This window comes from Peromyscus maniculatus, chromosome 14 (genome assembly GCF_049852395.1).
Source record: "Peromyscus maniculatus bairdii isolate BWxNUB_F1_BW_parent chromosome 14, HU_Pman_BW_mat_3.1, whole genome shotgun sequence".
In the NCBI taxonomy this organism is placed as follows: domain Eukaryota; kingdom Metazoa; phylum Chordata; class Mammalia; order Rodentia; family Cricetidae; genus Peromyscus; species Peromyscus maniculatus.
Genome location: NC_134865.1, coordinates 11598301 through 11614814, shown reverse-complemented (window position 1 = coordinate 11614814; position 16514 = coordinate 11598301). Strand labels below are relative to the sequence as shown.

At 39.7% G+C, this 16514-nt stretch overlaps 1 protein-coding gene across 3 annotated transcripts in view; it reads right to left on the bottom strand.

Annotated features, from left to right (window-relative positions):
- The window catches only part of LOC102920348 (SEC23 homolog A, COPII component), a 62006-nt gene that overhangs the window by 39631 nt on the left and 5861 nt on the right, over positions 1-16514 (bottom strand). For all 3 annotated transcript variants that reach the window (XM_076550595.1, XM_076550597.1, XM_076550598.1), the window contains exons 3-9: positions 14486-14543; positions 13916-14002; positions 11379-11615; positions 9461-9540; positions 7823-7967; positions 2740-2898; positions 1758-1873 (exon numbers count right to left, since the gene is read on the bottom strand). In XM_076550595.1, coding sequence (XP_076406710.1) covers positions 1758-1873; positions 2740-2898; positions 7823-7967; positions 9461-9540; positions 11379-11615; positions 13916-14002; positions 14486-14543 — 882 coding nt within the window. The remainder of the gene's footprint in view (positions 1-1757; positions 1874-2739; positions 2899-7822; positions 7968-9460; positions 9541-11378; positions 11616-13915; positions 14003-14485; positions 14544-16514) is intronic.

The following is a 16514-nucleotide window of genomic DNA, read 5'->3' as shown; positions in this document are numbered from 1 at the left end:
TTGTATAATACTTGATAATGCATCGTGCATTAATGACTGCTCCTTTTCTTAGTAACTATCCACAAAAGTTGTCTATATTTCTACTTCTCAAAGTGTGGTCCTTGGTCCAGCAACATTAACACCAACAACAGCCCCATCTCAAACATACTAAAGAGCACTGGTTTTTTTACAAGAAACCCTAGCTTTTGTACAAGCTAATACCTGAGAAGCTCTTGTCCCTATCAGCTTCTTCCAACTCTCTCCTCCTGTTGTCTTTCTAATTCACTCTAGGTCAACTGTTTTTAGTAAGATTCTCAATGACCTTTACAATGCTGAATTACTTACTCTGCACCCTGCATTATTTTGTATCTGTAATGGTTAGCACAGATGACCATGGCCTTTACCTTCGAGTATTTTCCCCACTGAGCTCCTAGTTGTTTGCATTTCCCTAGGTATATGTCTCAGAGAACACTGAATGAAGCTGAACCCCTACTTCACTTTTTTCAGCAATAAAAAGAAACACTGGCACATGGTAAATGTGCATAAATTAAAATGCATGCTGAATAAAAGAAGCCCGTGGTGGGCTTGAGAGATGGTTGAGTGGTCAAGAGCACTGGTTTCTCTTGCAGAAGATCCCAGTTCAGTTCCCAGCACCTACAAGGTGGCTCATAACCTCTGTAACTGCAATTCCAGAGGATCCAACTCTCTGTTCTAAGCTCCTTGGGCATCAGGCATACACACAGCACACATACATACATAGGCAAGACATTCATAAACATATTTTTTTTAAAGAAGCCAATGGCAAACACCACTTATTACTCCACTTACATGAAACATCCAGAAGAGGCGAGTAGTATCGCCTAGGGCAAGAGGATGGGGTGAGAAAAGAGAGAGGAAAGGAAAGTAACAGGTAACAGGCAGTCTCTCCAGAATCAGACAAATGTTCTAAATTCAATCACAGTAATGGTCATATAACTTGTGAACGTACTAAAACCTCATCGAACATTTTAAATGGATACAGTTCATGATGTGCTGTTGTGGAATATTATTTTAACTAAGCAAAGATGTGTTATATTTGTTTATGCTGCATTTGTTTAATTGTGAAAGGATGTATTGCTAGTACCTTGCCTGCCTAGGATACCTGATAAAGAACTGAATAGCCAATAGCTAGGCAGATAAAGGACAGGCAGGGCTGGCAGGAGAGAGAATAAACAGGAGGAGAAATCTAGGCTCAGGAGAAGAGAGAAGAAGGAGAGAACGAGGGGAAAAAAGTGGCACACGCCCGGGGCCAGCCAGGCAGGCAGCTGCCAGACAGACAGACACAGAAGCAGGAAAAGTAGGACATACAGAAAGAAAAGGAAAAAGCCCTGAGGCAAAAAGTAGATAAAGAGAAACAGCTTAATTTAAATTAAAAGAGCTAAGCTGAAATGAGCCTAAGCTAGGCCAACCATTCATAATTAATCAGAAGTCTCTGGGTCATGGTTTGGGAGTCTCCACCATGGTTGGTAGACCAAAAGAAAGCCTGCTACAATGTGCTATCTCAAAAACATTACTAAAACAACTAAGAAACTTTAGAATAAACTTTTTCCAAAGAACTTCTGCCTTTATAAGCCTGTCTTTTCAGAAAAAAAAGTGTAACATGAGCTCCAAAGAAGACACAGCAGAGCTGTCAGCAATGTTGCCACAAAGCAGAAGACCATGAGTGAGTGTGTCCTCTCCTAAGCTGTCAGTGTTGGTTTACACTCTAAGCAGTTGTTATTAGATATGCACATACATACCCAGTAAGGTTAGGGCAGCACTTCATCTCCAGGAGACCTGTCTGATCTAACGCACATGCGTAGATATCAATAACATGCCCAGTCGTAGCAGCTCGATTGGCCAGTGCTTCAAAGTGCTACAAAAGATTTTAATAAAATCAAATACATAACCTAACTGTCCTGGAAATCTTTTTCCTATTAACAGATCAAATAATTTAAGAGTAAAAGAACAACTCATAATTTTCAGATCATCTTGTCTCATTTAATTTCCTATAGTTTCATACAAATGATAAAATGACTTCTAAAAGTCTCATTTCCAGCTAGACATGTGGTACATGTCAGAAATTCCATCACTGGGGAGGCTCCAATAGGAGCATCATGGGTTGCACTATATAGAAAGATTCTGTCTCAAATAAATAAATAAGCAAAGTCTGATATTTTAACTTTCTTTGACTTAAAAGCCATTATTTTAGATATGTTCCTAAGTAAAACAAAACTAAAGAGAGGTTTATATTCTCTTCTTCAACACAATCACACACAAAAAAAAAACCCCAAGAGAACAACACAAAACTCTTTTTCCTAGCTAAATCCACAAGCAAGTAACAAAGACATCTGAAAAGAGAAAAAAATAGGAGATAAGCCAATCTAAAGCATCTTTTTAAGCTTTAACAAAAAAATAAATAAAATTTCTGAGCTCAAATGGGAAACTCATTAGCAGAAAAAAGCACTCATAGTGTCAAAAATATGACATCAATTATTGTTTAAAAAAAATAACAATGACTACCAAAAACTATCAAACAGTACAGCAAAATTAAACTAAAAGTCTGAACTAAAAATAGCAACAATAACAATAATAATAATAAAAAGGGCATCAACAAGCAGAAACAATACAAAGATTCAAGAATCACCATTAGTAAAATATACCTTTGTAAACCACCCCTAAAAATGTAAAGTTATAAAAATAGAAAATAATTCACAAGAAAACAACTGAATAAAAAATTACCTTAGTTCCCTTTTTAACATATTTGGCATTATCCTTTTCAATGTCATGCCAGGATCTTATTGGAGTCTTTAATTCATCTCCAACCACCATTCCAGGCCCTTGGGTAGCAGGACCACCAATGAACATCATGATCCGAGCACCAGTGTTGGGGAAAGTACACTATTGGAGGAAAGGAACTCATTCAAAAAATGCAAAGGATAACAAAAAGCAGGTATATACACTCCTGTCTCAAATAAATAAATTTCCAGCACCACATGGCAGCTCACAACTCCCTGCGATCATAGTTCTAGAGAACATGACACCCTCTTCTGTCTTCCAGGGGCTCCTGCATACACAAGGTACATATGAACTCTCTCACTCTTTCTCTCCCTCCCTCCTAACCCCCTTTACACACACACACACACACACACACACACACACACACACACACACACACAGACATGCTCGTAATCACACACACTATTAATTAAAAAGAAATTCTTCTCCAGGGTCTAACCAGGGAAGTGTAGTCTTCAACCCCCATCAAGGAAACTCCTCTTGCAGCAGAGACCATTACAGAAAACCACAAAGGATCAAAATGCAGAGTGGTAGAGTCAGTCCCAACTGACACATCTACACCATACCTCCTGCACCTGAGGCTCAGGGATCATAGCAGAGGAGGGAGAAGAAAATTTTAATGAGCCAGAGGAACAGGAAGTTTGTCGTAAGATTGTGTCTTCTGTTGTGTGACTTGGTCTGTTTGAGGCACCCCTGGCAGTGGGACCAGATCCATCCCTGGTACATGAGCTGGCTTTTGGGATCCTATTCCCTATGATGGACACCTTGCTCAGTCTTGATGCAGAACTTGGACCTGCCTCAACTGAATGTACTATGCTTTGCTGACTCCCCATGGGAGGCCTTACCCTTTTGGAGGAGGGGATTGGGGTGTGAGTCGAGGCGGAGGAGTGAGAGGAGGGATGACAGGGAAGAACATACCAATTCCTTATCCAATAACCAATGGTCAGCTCGGAATATATACATAACAAGGAAAAAATAGGCTTGAATTTGGAAGAAACTAGGGGGCACATTGGAGGGTTTGAAAAGAGGAGAGGGAGAAAAGGGAAATGATGTAATTATACTATAATTTTTTAAAAAATTAAAAAATTGGGGCTGGAGATATGGCTCAGTGGTTAAGAGCACTGACTGCACTTCCCGAGGACCTGGGTTCAATTCCCAGCACCCACATGGCAGCTCACAATTGTCTGTAACTCCCGAATCCACCACCTTCACACAGACATACATACAAGCAAAAACACCAATAAAATTTTTTAAAAGTTATTTCAAGCCAGGTGGTGGTGGCCCACGCCTTTAATTACAGCACTTGGGAAGCAGAGGCAGGTGGATCTCTGTGAGTTTTAGGTCAGCCTGGTCTATTCAGTGAGTTCCAGGACAGCCAGGGCACAGAGAGAAACCCTGTATCAAAAACTGCCCACCGCCCACCCCCTCCACCAAAAAAAAAAAAAAAAAAAGCTTTTATTCTACAAAATTAGGAAATTGAAAAGAAATTGATGGATTTCTAGATGCATATAATGTACCTCAATTAAGTCAAGATGAAATATAGTAATCAGTTTGTGATGATTTCAATTAGAAATTGAAGTATTCAATTCACCCCACTGACTCAGGCATTTGAATACTTGCTCTGAAGCTGGTAGTGATGTTGGGAGAGGCTACATGGAGATGCAGTTGTTAAAGAAATATATCTTTAGAAGCTCAAAAACTAGTCCCATGGCCAGTTCATTCTCTCTGCTTGTGACTGAATATGTGATCTCTCCGTTTCCTGCTCTGGCTGCCTGCTGCCATTCCTCCCCAGCCATTATGGACTCTCTCTCTGGAATAATAAGATAAAATAAACTCTTCTGTTTAGAGAGAGGGGAGAGAGAGAGACAGAGAGACAGACAGACAGACATGGGAGCTGTGCTGGCTAGTGTTTATGTCAACTTGAAACAAGCTACTGATGACTCATTTGAGAATTGCCTCCAGAAGATCTGACTGTAGGCAAGCCTGTAGAGAATTTTCTTAATTGACTGATGTGGAAGGGACCAGCCCACTGTAGGTCGGGACACCCCTGGGCTGGTGGTCCTGGGTTCTATAAGGAAGCAGGCTGACACAAAGATAATAATGCTCAATTATGTTCATAGCAGCATTATTGATAATAGCCAGAACCTGGAAACAACCTATCAGGGAGGACCCTAGGATGCCTGTGGTTTATAATAAGTTTTGGTTTTGCCAAATCACTGGGCAAGCTTTTGTGAAACATTTCACTATTAGGTTAAGAATTTGTACCGTATCAAGCTGATGAAAGAATATACTGGCTGTACTTTCAGGAGGGGAGGCTAAAATCTTTGTAGATTATGGATTAGCCTATAGAAAAATGTCTACCATAAATCAAACAGTGAAGGGGAAAATGAATAGGAATCTCACTTACACAACTTAAGTAAAACATAGCTCTCTGAACAGTTGATAGGTTTCTTCTGTATCCCAGAATCTAATCAATATTTATATGTATAATTCAGCTATTATTTGGGTTAAAAGGGTTTATTGAGAAATGTTATCATTTTTACTATTTTCTAAAGAGAAAATTTTTTCCAGTTTCAAATAACCCTGGACTTTTGAATTACAACCTGTTTTTATGTGCAAGCTATCTGTGTATTATTTCTCCTGCAGTTGTACATAAAATGTTTTTACATTTTAAAAAAAAAGACAAATACTATAGAATTGTATTACATGAAATATATTGAATATACAAATTCATAGAGACAGAAAGATCAGACGTTATCTCCAGACAGAGAAGAAAGGAATATAGAGCAATGATTTCCTAAGTACAGAGTTTCTGTTTTATGTGATGGAAAAGCCCCAAAAATGGACAGTAGTATCAGGACATAATATCATGAATGTAATAAATCAATACATTAATGTAATTCATTAATATCATAAATATAGTTATTGAATGAATACTGTGAATGTAATCAATGAATACCACAAATATAATTAATATCGTGAGTATAATTAATGAATATGAGTGTAATTAATATCTTCAATGTAATTCATATCACTGAATTATGAACCTAAAATGGTTACAATTGCAAATATTATGTTCATTTAAAGAATAAGGTAGAATGTAATCACCATACATTATATGTGTGTATGAAATTGAGGACAGTGATGTTCTAAAATAGAAAGTGGTGATGGTGTCATGAGGATGCTGGACTAAAGTCTATCAAATTGTGCAAACAGTCAAATTGTATACAATGTGAATTATCTGTCAATAAAGATTTTATAAAACGTTAAAAAAAAAAAAAAGTAAGCAGGCTAAGGAAGCCATGGGGAGCAAGCCAGTAAGCAGCACCCCTCCATGGCCTCTGCATCAGCTCCCACCTCCAGGTTGTTGCCCGTTGCCCTGCTTGAGTTCCTGTCCTTACTGTTTTTGATAATAAACTGTTATATGGAACTGTGAGTGAAATAAACCCTTTCCTCCTCAAGTTGCTCTTGGTCATGGTGTTTTACTACAGTAATAATAACCCTAACTAGGATAGTAGTGCACATCTTTAATACCAGAACTGAGGAGGCAGAGGCAGGCAGATCTCTATGACATACTTTTCCAGGCCAACCAGCACAACACAGTGAAACCTTGTCTCAAAAAAAAAAAAAAAAAGAAAAAAAAAAAAAGGAAGGAAAACTAATAAATATAATCTAAGAAAGTGCTCTACAGGAATAAATCACATGGGCGCAACAGGTATGAGAACAAATTAACTACAACAATCATCCTACTAATACATTTCAATAAAGAAAGTTTACAAGTTGAACACCACCAGCCAGCGATGCAGTCAATCTCCCCTCTTTAGTGAAGCTTCCACAACCAATCGTGGGGTGCGGGGGCCCTGGAGAGATGGCTCAGTGATAAAAGCACTTGCTGTTCTCGCAGAAGACCCAGGCTTGGTTCTCAGCACCCACCCAGCAGTTCACAATCATCTGTAACTTCAGTTCCAGGGAATCAATGCCTTCTGACCTCCACAGGCATCCAGGCATGCACAGGGTATACAGACATACATGCAGGCAAAACACTCATATACTAAATAAAAACAAATAAATCTTATAAAAAAAATCAGGGTGGAGAGATGGCTTACCAGAAGAACCAAGTCTGATTCCCAACATCTATGTCAGGTGGCTCACAAAGACCCATAACTCCAGCTCTGCCTCTGACCTCTGAGGGCACTTATACTCAGACGCACACACACATGCACACAGATACACACACGGAATTTAAAATAATAAAAATAAATTCTTTTTTAAAATCATATGGACTGGATTTGGAGTTTCTCGATGGCTGAACTCATGCTGCTTTCTAGTGTGTGGTGTGCAGAGGGGACATGCCCTTTCATGTTGCAACTGGATGCATTTCACCTATCAGGCTGTGTCTTTTGTAACACTCTATAAGTAAAGGGTTTCCCTAAGTTCTCTGAGCCAGCCACTATAGCAAATTAATCCAACCTAAAGATATCCAACATATAGACAGAAGTACAAGTAATAACCTACTACTTTAGCTGGAATTTGAAGTGAACAGCCTGTTCATGGAAACGAGCCCTTAATCTGTGAGAACTAATGCTACTTCTAGTCAACAGTGTCAAACTCGAATTGATAGAACACACAGCTGTTTCTGCCACAGAATTGCCTGAAATGTGGAGTTTAAAAAAAAAAAAGTATTGTACACCAATTCCTGAATGAGAAGAGAAGAGCCACACATGGTGGTGCACAGCGATAGTCCTACACTCAGAGGTCTAAGGTCGGAGGGCTGCCGTCAGTTCAGGTTCAGCACTAATTGTATTATATAGTGAGACAGAAGAAAAGGAGGAGAAAGATGAGAGTGGAGCAAGGAAGAAAAAGATAAAAAGAAATAAGAAAGGAGGAAAGAATAGACCCTTACACCAACCACCACCACAGTGTTTGGCTCAACATCTTTACTATTCCACATGTGCACACACACACTCATGTGTGCAACACACACAAGGACTCTTACATTTCAAAACCAAATTTTCATCATTACTACCTCAAGTAGTCCTACAGCTATGGAAAGGGCCACTCCTGAGGAACGCAAAGGTCTCTTCCCTTGTGGCACAGGCCATGGGTCTCGCTGAAGTTCTCCCAAAAGATCTGTGAGATTCATGTCTATTTTCTGTACTGGCTGTAAGAATCTGCAAAACAGGAGTAAACCAAAAGCCATTTATAAATGTGATACTGCAAGAACTTTTCTTAAAAACAGAAAAAACTATTTGATACACAGCAGACCAAGAGTTCACAATCTTCTGTGTGCAGCAGAACGCACTGGAGTGTTTCCTTGGAAGCAGCTTGCTCTTGGAGATGTAGCTCAGTCAGTAGAGGACTTATCTAGCAAGTCTGAGAGCCTAGGCTGGATCCCCAGCAATACACACACACACACACACACACACACACACACACACACACACACACACACACACAAATACACACTCCAAGGGGTAGGGAAAAGAGCAGGTAGGAAGAGAAGGAGGCAAGAGAAGCGAAAAAGAAATGAGTCAGGCATGGTAGTACATGCCTGTAATTCCAGCACTAAGGTGGAGGTGGGAGAATCAAGAGCTCAAGGTCACCACACCAAGTCTAAGTCCAACCTGGCTATAGGAGACTGTCTCCCCAGAAAGAAAGGGAGATGGCTATTACTAGGCCCCATACTATAGTCTGTTTATCACTCCAGTCATACTGCTGCTAAGAACCAAGGAATCAATACAATTATTACCAATTTCTTTTAAATGTTTTAAGGTTATCAACATAGTTAGAAGATATATCAGGGCTGGAGAAATGGCTCAGGGGTTAAGAGCACTGGCTGTTCTTCCAGAGGACCCGGGGTTCAATTCCCAGCACCCACATGGTAGCTCACAACTGTCTGTAACTCCAGTTCTAGGGTATCTGACACTGTAGTGGGTAGCCATTCCAGCTTGGATCTGGAAGTTCCAACCCCCATTGAGACTCTGGCAACTGTCACGCCTACGAGGCGGGGCGAGGGGAGGCGCCTGGAGACCGGAGAGCTGGATGGGCCAGCGCTCTCTCTGTGCGCTCGCTCTGTGCCTGGACGCTGAATGGTTAAGGTGGACTGTGCAGAGCTCCGGAGAACACCGCTGGACTGCGATACACCTTCCCCAGACCCTGCGACCTACCTTTCACTTAATTTGTGAGTTACGCCATTAAATAAATATCCTTTTAACTACGTGGAGTGGCCAAAATAATTTCTCCAATATGACACTCTCACACCAATGCACATAAAATTAAGTTAAATAATTTTTTTAAAAAAAGAAGATACAACAATATATCAATGAATTTTTGTAACAGCACCTCTGATCAGAAGGTTAAAGAAAAAGCTACCTATAAAGAGAAAATTAAAAGATTTTGTATAGCCACCCTCAAACCACATAAAGGTCTTATGAACTTAAAAAAAGAAACATATTAAAACTAAACTCCTAACATCATAATGATAAAAAAGAAACTGCCTGAAAAAACTATAGCTTATTTTTTTCAACTATGTACTACCACAATCTATTTATATTCCTAACAATACCAAAATTATACTATCACCTAATGCCTTTGTTCAAGTTGAGGACATGATATGTTTAAGTACCTGCTTGAATTATAGAATTCTGTTTGCCATATTAATTACCTATTGGAAGGAGGTGGTTGCTGAACCTGAGGCCCACGTGTAGCTTGAGTAACAGGTACTTTAGAGAGCGCCAGCATTTCCTATAAAAAGATAATTTCAGTGAGATCACAATATTTGTCAACTTCTTAAGATATTCAAGGTGCTCTGCTACAAATTAGGAACACAAAATGAGCATAAGGTCTCTTTTCCGCAGAAAGCAAACAGTCGAGCTGTGGAAACTGAGCTCTCTCAGTAGCAATTCACCAGGAGAGAGCAAATACAAGGTCTGATGGAGTGAAAAGGATGCTAATTTAGAAGTACTTCTTATCTAATGCAGTCAAAATGCATTAATGATTAACTTAAATGTCTTTCTTCTTAGCTTATATGCATTCATCCTTTTCAGCAACTATTGCCTTAAACACCTACTCTGTAGCAGGAATACAGTGGTTTAAAAAAATACTCACTGCTCACATGGTAGTTAAAATCTAGAAGAAAGGAATGAAGTTATCTAATAAAGCAGTGTAAAATCATAACTGCAGCACTATGAAGCAGTACATCAAGGACTGGAGAGATGGCTCAGCTGTTCAGAGGCTTGCAGCTCTTGCAGAAGACCAGGGTTTGACCCAGCACCTCTATCAGGTGGCCCACATATTAGCCTACCAGCTGTTATCAGCCTATAACTCTAGGAAATCCAATGCCTCCTTCTACCTCTGCAAATACCTGCACTCAGGTGCCTACACACACACACACACACATACACACACACACACACACACACACACTTTTTTTTTAAAATAAAAAAGTCTTTTTTTAGTCGGGCAGTGGTGGCTTATGCCTTTAATCCTAGCACTTGGGAAGCAGAGGCAGATGGATCACTGTGAGTTTGAAACCAGCCTGGTCTACAGAGCAAGTTCCAGAACGGGCTCCAAAACTACACAGAGAAACTCTGTCTCAAACAAACAAACAAAAAAAATCTGGGTGTAATGGTGTAATTTGTAATCTACTACTTGAGTGATAGAGACTGGCAGATGGTACATGAGGCTTAAAGGCCACCCAGCCTCACCTAATCATCAAGCTCCAGGCCAATGAGAGAGCCTGTCTCAAAAATAAACAAAAGACAAAAATAAAGTAGAGTATGCCTGATGAATAGCAATGCCTTAGGTTGTCCTAAAGCCTACACACACACACACACACACACACACACACACACACACACACACACACCTGCACATACACAGTCACTAACTAAACAATGCACACAGTGAAATCCTAATTAGGAGCACACACTGAAATTCTAATAAAGCCATTACAGAAATGAAGCAGGTTATATATGTGGTCATGAAGAGATATCAAGACACACTATGAAAAGTAGAAAGTCTTCAATTTGGATGACAGCTAAATTACACAAGAAAAAAAAACTGATGTTAATACTAAAGCTAAAGCCTTGTCATAATGCAATCATAACAAAGTGAACTCACCATGGTTTTTAAAAGTACATGCATCTAGGGTCTGGAGAGATGGCTTAGTGGTTGAGAGCACTGACTGCTCTTCCAGAGGACCTGGGTTTAATTCCCAGCACCCACATGGCAGCTACCAACTGTAACTACAGTTCTAGGGGCCCCAACACCCTTACACAGACATACATGCAGGCAAAACACCAATGTACATAAAATAAGAATTTTTTTTTTTTTTTTGGTTTTTCGAGACAGGGTTTCTCTGTGTAGCTTTGCGCCTTTCCTGGAGCTCACTTGGTAGTCCAGGCTGGCCTCGAACTCACAGAGATCCGCCTGCCTCTGCCTCCCGAGTGCTGGGATTAAAGGCGTGCGCCACCAACGCCCGGCAAGAATAAATTATTTTTAGAAATACATGCATCTAGAAGGTATTTATTAACATACATAGTCCACAAAAGAATAGGTTGAGCACTCCCATTCTTACCCACCTGCAGTTGTTTGGCAGATAAATCCTTTGTTCCCCTGAAGACATAGCTTTTTGAAATGCCTTCACATCCAAGTTCATGAACCTGGACCATTCTCCCAAAAGTAATAAGTCCAACCAAAGCTGTAGGTGGCAAAAGACTCAATGACATCTGCATGGATTCCTTTAGAGCTTGCAAATCTTCATCTTCTATACAAGTATCAACCACATAGAGAAATATCAAAGGCATCTGGGGACCACGCTTGAAAAAAAATGCAGTAAGGAAAGGACTTATAAAGGTATTAGCATTGTATAACAACATTCAAGACAGTCAACCAGGGACTAATTAAAACTGAAAACAGTGAAATATTAATATGTGCATGCAGTGGAATGCTAATAAAACCATTATAGAAATGAAACAGGTAATATCCGTGATCCTGGAGAGAGCTAAGACATAGCACTGAGTGAAAAAGGAAGTGTAAAGGGCTGACAGGGTGACTCTGCAGGTAAAAGCACTTGTGGCACAAGCCTGAGGACCTGAGTCCATCCCAAAACCCACAGTGGAAGGAGAATACTGACTTCGGAAAACTCTCTTCTGACCTCCAAACACACACACACACACACACAAACATAGACACAGACACAGACACAGACACAGAGAGACATAGACACACACACACAGACACACACACACGAGGGGGGGGCACTTTGGTTTTCTATTTAATTACATGAAGTTTAATTTCTTGTAAGCATTTATTACTTTTCAAACTGAGTGTAGTAATGCACACCTGTGACCCCAGCACAGGACCACCAAGAGTTGAAGGCTATCTTCATCTACATAGGCAACGTGACATACATGAGACTCTCTCACAAATAATAATAATAATTTTAAAGTATTTCAAATAATAATTTAACAACTACAAAGTTCAGGCCAGGTACAGGAACAACTATGGCTTCAGCTATCGGGGAGATTTCACTTAGAACAACAAATTCAAGATTAGCTTTGCTGAATAAAAAAATAAATGAGATAATATATTATTTTAAAATCATAAACCATGTACCAAGTTTTTGGTCAAAACTATATAGAATAAGTTGAATAGCATTCTACCAAAAACAGCACACAAGTAATATGTGTATTTCTACTTGAGTGAATTTCTGTAAGTATAGTCATTTTTTTTTAATTATTTTTGTTCGTTTGGGTTTATTTCACTCTTTTGTTTTGTTTTGTTTTTCAAGATAGGGTTCTTTCTCTGTGTAGCTTTGGTGCCTGTCCTGGAACTGGCTCTGTAGACCAGGCTGGCCTAGAACTCACAGAGATCTGCCTGCCTCTTCCTCCCAAGTGCTGGGATTCAAGGCGTGCGCCACCACCGCCAGACTTCATTTCACTTTTTAACCACATATCTGTGTGGATATGTGGAGGTTTAAAGCCTAGAACAGAGCATCAGATGCACTGGCGCTGCAATTACAGGCAATTTTAAACAAACGGACACAGGTGCAAGAGCACCAACTCTCCTTAACCACCCAGTCAGCCCGGCAGTTATGGTTAAATAATTTTTAAAATAATAATAATAATAATGAAGGGCTGAAGAAATGGTTCAGCGGTTGAGAGTGCTGACTGCTCTTCCAATGGACCCAGGTTCAATTCCCAGCACCCACATAGCAGCTCACAACTGTAACTACAGTTCTAGGGGACCCAACACCCTTACACAGACATACATGCAAGCAAAACACCAATATACATAAAATAAAAAGAAAAAATTATTTAAAATAATAATAAGATAATGTTTATAAAAAAATTACCAAAGCCTGGGATGACTTTTCAGAAAATCAAAACCTAGCCAGGTTTGGCAAATGTAGTAACTAGTTCTAGTGAACCACAATTCTGTTCCTGTACCACATTCAGATATTTTTTATTGGCCAGCCATAATGATGCATACCTTTAATCCCTGCACTATAGAGGCAGTCAGAGGCAGCCTGCTCTACACAGGGAGCTGCAGGTCAGCCAGGGCTTTAGAGTCAGGCACTGTCTCAAAAATATATTTATACTTTTAAATTTCCACACCTTTTTTGATCTTTGTTGTTTAGAGATATGTCTCATAAAATCCAGGTGGACCTTGAACTCATAGACCAAGATGACCTTGAACCCCTGATCCTTCTGCTTCCATAAGCAAAGTTCTGTGATTACAGGCATGACCTAACCTGCCCAGCTCTCCACAATAAAATCCATAAGCAACAAGGGTATGTTCATTCATAAACTCCTGAACACACAGCAGAATTTAGTATTCTATTAACCAAATATATGTCAAGAGACCTCCAATTATAAAATGAAGCTGAAATGTTCTTCCTAACTGATCAAATCACACCATCCTACCCAGTATCTGACTAATCATCAAATAATTCCAGTCAGAAATTACCTTCATCAAATTGATCTTAATGTTTCTTAACTGTGAAATGCTCAATTCGATTTGTCAGGCCCTTAACAGGACCTCCATTTTCATAATGATTCTGACGTAAGTCCTTGTCACTTACAGCTTTCTTAAATACCTACTCTTATGTTCTTACCAGAACTACATATTCAATGCTTGAAAACTGGGGTAAAAGCTCAGCAGGCTGATTCAATTCAGATATCCCAGCATATGTAGGTGGAAACTGCAAACAGAGAAGAAAAAAAAAGTTACCAAATTATTGCCAGAAATAAAGTTTTAAACTCAAAAATTGTTTCCTCATCATTTAAATTTTTGTCTGTATTTGTTGTTGTTTGTTTTTGAGACAGGGTCTTCTATGCAACCCTGGCTGTCCTGGAACTCACTATGTAGACCAGGCTGGTCTCATTTAATTATTAAAAAGATATTTTCAGGTTGGTGAGATGACTTAGTGGCTAAGTGCTCTTGCTTCTAACCCTGACTACCTGAGTTTGACCCCTGGAGTCCATATGGTATAAGTAGAAAACTAAATCCCTCAAGTTTCCTCTGACCTACACATGCTCAGCCTTGCACATGCACACCCACCAACACACAACCCATACATGGAATGAAAAGAAGGATTGTTGTGTTATAACCATTATATCCTTTTTACATAAGCATTCCCCTACATGACCAGCACTACAGCATTAGCATCTGTAGATGTCCTTACCTGATTCCTTTGGTAACAAAAGTTGCAAGCCCAGAGTTTTGCTCGATAATCCACTTGACTGTTTTAAGAAAAAACAGATTAGTTAGGCAATGTTTCAGTTCAATTTTACAAGGACCTTAATTTAAATAAAATTAATTTCATTCAAAAACATGGAGTAAAATTGATGATCAAAGTGATTTGCTTTTTATTCCTTGGGGCATGAGGGGTTGAGCCCAGGGCCTCACACATTAGACAAACATTTACCACTAAACTAAACTGTACCTTGAGAACAACTTTTTGTGGCTTTGTCTCGTTTTGTTTTGAGACAAATCTTCCTAAAACATCCAGGCTGACCTAGAACCCACAACCCCTCAAGTCTTTAGAATTGTAGGCTTCTACTACCACACCCAGCTGAAAATACTACTTAAGTAGCAATAATAAAGATTAAAGGCGCCGGGCGGTGGTGGCGCACGCCTTTAATCCCAGCACTCGGGAGGCAGAGCCAGGTGGATCTTTGTGAGTTCGAGGTCAGCCTGGGCTACCAAGTGAGTTCCAGGAAAGGCGCAAAGCTACACAGAGAAACCCTGTCTCGAAAAAACCAAAAAAAAAAAAAAAAAAAAAAAAAAAATAAAGATTAAAGGGTCAGCAAGATGGCTCACTGGGTCAAAGTGCTTGCCAAGAAAGCCTAACAACCTCAGTTTAATATCCAGAGCCATGTTAGGAGGAGAGAACTAACTTCCAAAAGTTGTTCTCTGACCTCCATACAATATCGCCACACATGCATGCACACAAACACAAATTATTTGTTTTAATTACACAAACAAGAAAGGAGAGATATTTCTAGAAAAAGTGTTTAGAACAGCTATTTAAAGCAGAGCCTTCTGTTTGGAGCCCACTACCTATGATGGGACACCTCACACAGCCTTGAGGCAGGGGGAGGGGCTTGAACCTGACCCTACTAAACATACCTCCCCATGGGAGGCCTTTCCTTCTTGTAGGAGGAAATAGGGGGTAGGCTGAGAGGGGAAGGCTGAAGGGGCAGGAGGAAGGAAGAGGGGGATCTTTGATTGGTATGTAAAACGCATAAAAGATTTTAATAAAAAAAAAAGAATTCAATAAAGCAGAGCCTTCCTGGGTACGCACGGTAGTACATTCTTGCAATCCCAACACTTGGGAGGCAGGTGCAGGAGGACTGTATGCAGCACGTTCGAGGCTAGTCTAGTCACATAACAAGTTCCAGGCCAGCAGGGGCTACACAGTGAGACTGTCTCACAAAACATAAATCAACAACAACAACGAAGATAATAACAAAGAAAACCAAAGGAGATCCTTCAAACTTGAAGAGCAGCCTGAAGGAAAGGAAGCCAATGACAGGAGAACACAGGCAGAATGCTATATGAAGAATTAACAAACACTTGCAATGTGCCAGGTGTAAGTTTAGTTAGTATCCTCAAGGCTCAGACAGAGAAAAGCTGGGAAGATGTGACATCGATAGGAAAGACTGGGTAAGCCTATAATCCCAGCATCAGCAAACACCAAGTAAAAGTCAGAGAATCCACAGCGCTCTGGAGGTAGAACTGACTGCATTCACTAACAAACTAGATGGGAGGAAAGGCAGAAGAAAGAGAAATTTAAAAAATGTTTCCTGAGATCTTGCCTTAGGAATAATAGCACCTATTGAATACCACACCAACTCATTTATGACTTTTCCAAGTCATAAGATAGGTTCATACACAGCCAGTACCATTAATAGGATATAATACTTTTATAATGACATTTGTATCTGGTCTCTTCACTTTAATAATTCATTATAACTAGAATACTAAAACTTAAGCTCTTGGGATTCCTAGACTACAACCATAAATAGAAAAAGCAGAATTCTTTACATAAATGAATAAGAAACCATTTATTTTCCTTTTCTTTTTGTTGAGATGATGTCATGTAGCCCAGCTTGGTTTTGAATCTGCTATGCAGCTGAAAATAATCTTGAATTTCTGATTGCCCTGCCTCTACTCTCTGAGTGCTGAGATCTCAGGTGTGTGCTGGTTTA